Genomic DNA, 7073 nt, shown 5'->3' on the forward strand with positions numbered 1-7073 from the left:
CTGCACTCCAGTCTGGGCGACAGAGTGAGACTCCAACTCCAAAAAAAAAAAAAACATCAAAAAATTAGCCAGGCGTGGTAGTGCGCACCTCTAGTTCTGGCTACTTGGAAGGCTGAGGCAGAAGGATCCCCGGAGCCCAGCAGGTTGACACTGCACTCCAGCCTGGAGTGAGACTCCAACTCAAAAAAAAAAAAAAAATTCAGCCAGGTGTGGAGGTGCACACCTATAGTCCCAGCTACATGGGAGGATTGCCTGAGTTCACGAGGTCGAGGCTGCCGTGAACCATGATTGTGCCACTGCACTCCAGCCTGGGCAACAGTGTGAGATCCCAACACAACATAAAGAAATAAAAATTTACAAAAGAGGGTGCTCAAGGCCTTTGAGACCTTGCCACGATCGGGGTCGAGGGGCTCTGTGGGCGGTGACGCCCACAAAGCCTCGGAAAGGGAGGAGTCCGGGACCTGCAGGACCCGCGGGACGCAGACAGGAAAGGTGAGAGAGAAGCCAGGGTGCTGCGTTGAAGGCGGTGCCCGTCCCCAGTGCCCACCCTCCACCGGCACATCCTAAGAGCCAGCACCGCTGAAAACACTGCACCCCAGCCCTAGGCTGTCTCACCCCAATCCTTGTCCCAGTCTTGCTTGGAAAGGTAAACTGAGGCTCAGAGAGGACTTGGACCTGCTGCATTTTCCCAGGACTTTTCCTGGAATCTGGACAGCCGACCTCCGGGCTCCTACCCACCTCCGCTGCTTCCCCTACACCAGGCCTTAAGGGACAGGGACACCACTGGTTGCAGGCCAGGTGCAGGGAAGGAGGTCATTCGGGAGACCACCCGGGAGACAGGGCAGAGGCGCCTCCCCCAGTGAGCAAGCTGCTCTTTGGACCAGGTTGACCACTGGCACATTGCTTTACTTAACGACTTTGGGTTTTCTCTTTTGTTTTTTTGAGTGGAAGTCTCACCCCGTTGCCCAGGTTGGAATGCATTGGCATGGTCATGGCTCACTGCAGCCTCAACCTCCCGGGCTCATGCGATCCTTCCGCCTCAGCCTCCTGAGTGGCTGAGATGACAGGCACGCACCACCACGCCTGGCTAATTTTTTTGATTTATTGTAGAGACGATGTCTCTCCAAGTTGCCCAGGCTGGTCTCGAACACCTGGGCTCAGGCAATCCTCTCACCTCGGCCTCCCAAAGTGTTGGGATGACAGGTGTGAGCCACGGCACCTGGCCTGGTTTTTTTTCTAATCCTACATTCAGGGCTAAGACACATTTTCATTTCCTTGAGAAAAAAAAAGAAATATGCAAAAGATATTGCAAAACTTTTTTTTTTTTTTTGGCAATGTATCTTTATTTATTTTTCCTCTTTGGCAGTTTTTTTTTTTAATTTTAAAGATGTGGGGTATAATTCAGGGTTAGGTATAAAAATGTTCATTATGCAGGTACCCTTGTTGATGAGGCATGTCCCTCCCTCTCCTGGCAGTTTCCTCAACTGCCAATCCCACCCACCCTCCCCTGGCAATTTCCCATTATGCCAATTCCTTTCTTATAGTATTATGATAATTGTTCAAGGCCCGCCAATGAGTGAGAACATATGGTTCTTTGTTCTTTGTTTCTGTGATAGATCACTGAGTATCATAGACTCTAAACTTTCTCCGGAGAAAGGCAGCACCTGTAGGCTCCCACCGAGAGACGTGGACAATTTGCAGAGAAACTGATTTTAAACAGAGGCAGAAAGTTAGCGGGTGCCGTGGAAGTCTAGCAGGTATCAGCTGAACGTATTGCTCAAAAGGAGGAACGTCAAGGCTGACATTTGTTTTCATAGGAACTTGTGCAAATTAATCTCGCCAACACGCAGAAAGGTGAAGTCACCCGGCCTCCCTGGCAGCCGGAAAATGAGGCCAAGGAACAGACACCCTTGGAGGAAAAGACACTGTTGGAGTCAGAGGCTTACAAAAGGACCCCCCCACCAAAAAATAAAAATAAAAAAACGGCAAGGAGGCTGGGCTGCTCCCTCATGTGTTGATGACACAAATCAGGCCATCCCGAGTCACTCCAGGCTGTGACCCCCGAGCCACAGAGTGTGCTCAAGCGTGGTGAGTGGTGTGGCCCCATGGACCAGGCGGGGTGCTTGCCAGGCAGCTCCATCCGTCCTACCCGGGCGGCCTGGCCTGGCCTCAGCATCTTGTTCGTGACATGGGTGAAGAGCCGCCTGGCTGATGGGGACCGGAGGGTAAATACTCAGCCCTAGAAACATCAAGCCCCTCCCTCCTGTGAACTCACAACCACCCAAAGAGGTGGCGGGAGGCTGGGTGCGGTGGCTTATGCCTGTAATCCCAGCACTTAGGGAGGCTAAGGTGGGCGGATCACTTGAAGCCAGGAGTTGGGCAATATAGCGAGATCTCATTTCTACAGAAAAATTTAAAAATTAGTCGTGTGTGGTGGCACGTGCCTGTAGTCCCAGCTACTTGGAGACTGAGGCCAAAGGACCATCTGAGCCCAGGAAGTCAAGCTGTGGTGAGCCGTGATCACGCCACTGCACCCCAGCCTGGGTGACAGCATGAGATGCTGTCTCAAAAAAAAATAGGTGAAAGGGGGCTTCTCCCCACAGTTTGGAGGGTGAAGCCCAGAGGCAGGACCTGGCCACTCAGCTCAGACTCACCCCTCCTGACTCAGCTCTGCAGTTAAAACAGATCAAGAAAGTGCCTCCTGACCTGAGAAAAAATATGTAACCCTCCTATGTCTGTTTCATGGAACACTGGGTTCCAATCTCAGCTGGGGAGGAAAGTGTGAACGGGACACGGGGTGGGCTCTCTCTTCCCATTGCGACTTGTGAAGGACCCCAAAGCCCTCTCCTGTTTGAAGGGAAATCCCTTTCTCTACCTTTAAGACAGAAGTGGAGGTACATTTTTTTTTTTTTGAGTTGGAGTCTCATTCCGTCGCCCAGGCTGGAATGCAGGAATGCTCACAGTCACCCCAGCATCGACCTACTGGGCTCCGGTGATCCTTTCACCTCAGCCTTCCAAGCAGCTGGAACTACAAGCACACGCTACCATGCCCAGCTAATTTTTGACTTATTGTAGAGATGAGGTCTTGCCAAGTTGCTTGAGCCGGTCTTGAACCCGCGAGCTCAGGCAATCCACTCGCCTTGACCTCCCAAAGTGCTGGGGTTAGAGGCTGAGACACTGAGCCTGGCCGGAGGTAAGTTTTGAGGGAGAGAAGTCAAGAGCCACTCTGACTTCTGGCTCAGCTCCATGGGGTTTGTTCCACTCTTGGTGGTGGTGGTGGTGGGTGGGGGGCAGGGATGCCTACACCTGTTAAGGTGGTTCACGTGTGCAAGCACAATAGGTCTTTACCAGTTGCATCCTGGTGCTGGGTGTGCATACCTCACGTTGCGCTTGGCCACGGGCCGTATCCTGGCCCGCATGGGTGGGGGAGTCTGCACAACACACTGGGCATTGTTTGCAGAGGGGGCGATACGGGTTCTGCACTCACACAGGTGGGGGTGTTTACGTGGCACGTGAGTCCCCCGAATGCAGATTCCCTCCTTAAGATTGCTAGATCCTAGCCAGGCTTGGTGGTTCAGCCTGTCATTCCACGCCTTTGGGAGGCTGAGGTGAGTGGATTGCCTGAACCCGCGGGTTCGAGACCCGCCTGGGCAGTGAGACCTCATCTCTACAATAAACCAAAAACTCAGCCGGGCATGGTAGCACGTGCCTGTAATTCTGGCTACTCAGAAGGCTGAGGTGGAAGGATCGCCGGAGTCTAGCAGGTCGAGGCTGTGGTGGCCGGGAGTGGCCACTGAATTCCAGTCTGGGCGACAGAGTGCGACTCCAACTCAAAAAAAAAAGATTGCTGGATCCTGGCCAGGTGTGGTAGCTCCCGCCTGTAATGCCATCACTGTGGGAGGCTGAGGTGGAAGGCTCACTTGAGCCCAGGAGTTCAAGACCAGCCTGAACAGCATAGCGAGACCTCATCTCTACAACAAATCAAAAAATTAGCTGAAGGTGGTGGCGCGTGCCTACAGCCCCCAGCTACAGGGGAGGCTGAGGTGGGAGGATCACTTGAGCCCAGGAGGTCGAGGCTATGGTGAGCCGTGATCGTGCCACTGCACTCCAGCCTGGGCATAAGACCCCCAACTAAAAAAAAAAGAAAAAGAAAAAAGAAAAACGATTACTGGGTCTCATGATTTGGGCTAAGGATCACAGAAAGTTTATATTTCCCATTTTGTCCTCAAATCGGCATCCCCACGATGGCCAAGCTCGGGATGCAGACTCGGCTTGGATCTGGGAAAACCCAAGCCTTGCAAGGTGGTGGAAACACCCACTTGCTGGGCCAGGAAGGGTGAGTGCGGAAGGCAGGCCAGACGGGTTGCCGGCCCAGGCAGCACTGGGGAGCCGTCAGGGAGGAAAGACTTACGGCGAAGTAGGCTGTGTCTCCGTCTGTCCAAAGCACGACCAGGTCGGCGTCCACCAGCTCACCGCGGTCTGACATTCCAAACAGGACCCCGGCCTCCAGCCGCCGCACCAGCAGCTGGAAGTGGACAACCTCCTGGCCGTAGCTCACGTTCCAGGACAGCTCCAGGTTCCCCTCGGGGTCCAGCGGGATTCGGTAGGGAAGGGGGTGCTCAGGGGGCGCCAAGCCCTGCAGCACGGCCACCAGGATGACCAGGAAGATGGCCACCGCCGTGCCATACATAGAGGCCGCCTCGCGCGCGCTGGGGCTGGGCAGGCTGGCCCAACGGCACTGGCGGCTGGAGGCCTGCATGGTGAGGGCGAGGCTCTCGGGCCCCAACTGGCCATTTATGCCCTGGCCCTCTGCGGGGGAGGGTCCTGGCCGCCCGGTAATCACATTTGTCTGGTGGGCAATTCAATTGTCCTGGTGGGAGGCCACCGCGCCCCAGGCCAAACACTCTGCCTTCCGCCCTCCCCTAATTGGCCCTAATGACACATGGACAGCGTCCTTGGGAGCTGAAGCAGACAGGCTGGGGCCGTCCCTTCTGAAACGGCTCTGAACGCTGTCCCCAGAGCAGACCCCCCTGCAGCCCTAGAGACGCTCTCGGGCCAGGCGCGAACTGACCACTTGGTGGGCTGTCCGGTCCATAGACAGAGACCTGAGGTTCCTCCGAGGTGACCACTGGCGGCCTGGCCCAGAGAGCAGAATGGCTTCTGCAATCTCAGAGGGCAGCCATTTGCAAACTAAAAATAAAAGACAATCTCCAAATATCTCTGTGTTTAGACACTCTCTCCACGGCCTGCTGTTCCTACTTTTGTCTCTTCTCTGTTCCCCCAGGGTCTCCAGCTGGTGCCACGGCTGTTCCAGAAGGCGCGGGTGCATCGCGGGGGTGGGGGAGACTGGCGTGGGACGCGTTGCTGGGGGCAGACTGAGAGGAAGGTGTCCGGGGAATGGGCAGTCTGCAGGGTGCCTGGCTGAGGTGACAGCCCGTAAGGGAAAGAGAGCAAGTGACAGGCCTGTTTCTCTGTCTCTGAAGCTCCCAACCCACAACTTCCTCTTGCTTAGAGCAGACCTGGCCTGAATCGGAATAGCTGGTCCCGGGGACTGTTTCTCCAACGCCCACCACAGGGACTTTGCACAGATCCACCCACCAGTCCTGAGTGTCAGTATTATGGCTACACACAGCTCCTTCCCGTCCCTCTCCTGCAGAATGGACTCCGACGTGCTGCCCCCTCTAAGAAATTCCATGTGGCACCTCTGCTCCGCCCTTCCCCCCCTCGCATCTGCCAGGGTTGATAAATCTCTCCATCAAGCTGGGCTCGGTGGCTCAGCCTGTAATCCCGCGCCTTTGGGAGGCTGAGGTGAATGGATTGCCTGAGCCCGTGGGTTCAAGACCCACCTGGGCAGCGAGACCTCATCTCTACAATACATCAAAAAATCAGCCGGGCGTGGTAGCGCATGCCTGTAATTCCGGCTGCTCGGAAGGCTGAGGTGGAAGGATCGCCGGAGCCCAGGAGGCGAGGCTGCGGTGGCCGGGCGCGGCCACTGCACTCCAGACTGGGCGGCAGAATGAGACTCCAACTCAAAAAAAAAAAATCTCTCCATCAGCACTAAGAGCAGTCCCTCCTCCCTCCCTTCCCCTTTTCTCTTCTCACTCTCCCTCTCTTTGGAGAAAGCCAGAATCGGGTCTTAGCAGCACACGAATGTCGTGGGGCCAGCACCCATGTGAGGGCAGGGCTCGGGGCTGGTTCTGCTCTGAGCTCTAAGCCTCAGGAAGGAATGTCTACATCTCTGCATGAAGACGAACTCTGGAGAAAGTTTCAGCCTCCTCCAGCCCTGCCAGGGATGCTCTCTGCCCCACAGAGGTCAGGCCACTCTGACCCAAAGCCAAACGGGCCAGAAGAAAGAAAGACACACCAAAGGCCACGAGATCCCCCCCAGGCAGGACATAGGGTGTGTCGCGTGTCACCCGTCACGTCTCTCCCAGGCCAGGGACCTCTCCCCTGAGACCCGGCTCCTCTTCTCGCCAGGACTAGGAGCACCCACCCTTCTCATCCAGATGTTTCCAAAGCCTCCTTGTTGAGGCCACGTCAGCAGGCGTCTGGCATCGGAGATAACAGTGTGCCCCGGGCAGTCGCTCCTGGATGGAGGTGGAGAGACGTCACTGAGCCTCCCTCCCGGGCAGGCAGGCCGGCACCTGTGTTCCCAGCACACGCGTCACACCAGCCAGCGGAGGCCGAGTGGGCCTCACCGGGCCTCACCAGGCCTCCTGTCCCGCCCACCTCATGGCCTCCCAGTAGGTACCAGTTCCAGTTGCGGGTGAGGTTCGGCCGCAGCGGGGCCTGGGACAGGGCTCTGGGTCAAGCCCTGCTCAGGCCTCCTGAAAGCCGGGCTGGCCTCCTTGGAGAAGCTTAACCCAGAGCCTCCTCCCCGCTCCGCCCAGAGATAGAGGCTGTGGACGACCAGGGCCATCGATCCCTCCAGAGCCCAAGACCTGCTCTGAGGCAGCTCACCACACCTCTAGCCTCCCTGCCTCCCCCGGATACGGGACAGGATGGACTGACAGGTGCGGGGAGCCCTGAGGAGGGACGGCCTGTGAGGGCCCTGCACACGCGTTCATTTTCAG

The 7073-nt window shown here is 56.4% G+C and overlaps 1 protein-coding gene across 1 annotated transcript in view; it reads right to left on the bottom strand.

Annotated features, from left to right (window-relative positions):
- Positions 1-4759, bottom strand: part of DBH (dopamine beta-hydroxylase) — a 30217-nt gene extending 25458 nt beyond the window's left edge. Inside the window, exon 1 of the mRNA XM_008070799.2 lies at positions 4412-4759. Within this exon, the coding sequence (XP_008068990.1) occupies positions 4412-4759 (348 nt within the window). The remainder of the gene's footprint in view (positions 1-4411) is intronic.
- Positions 4760-7073: the final 2314 nt, after the last annotated feature.

Source organism: Carlito syrichta, unplaced genomic scaffold, assembly GCF_000164805.1.
Source record: "Carlito syrichta isolate Samal-C Ts95f unplaced genomic scaffold, Tarsius_syrichta-2.0.1 Scaffold314018, whole genome shotgun sequence".
In the NCBI taxonomy this organism is placed as follows: domain Eukaryota; kingdom Metazoa; phylum Chordata; class Mammalia; order Primates; family Tarsiidae; genus Carlito; species Carlito syrichta.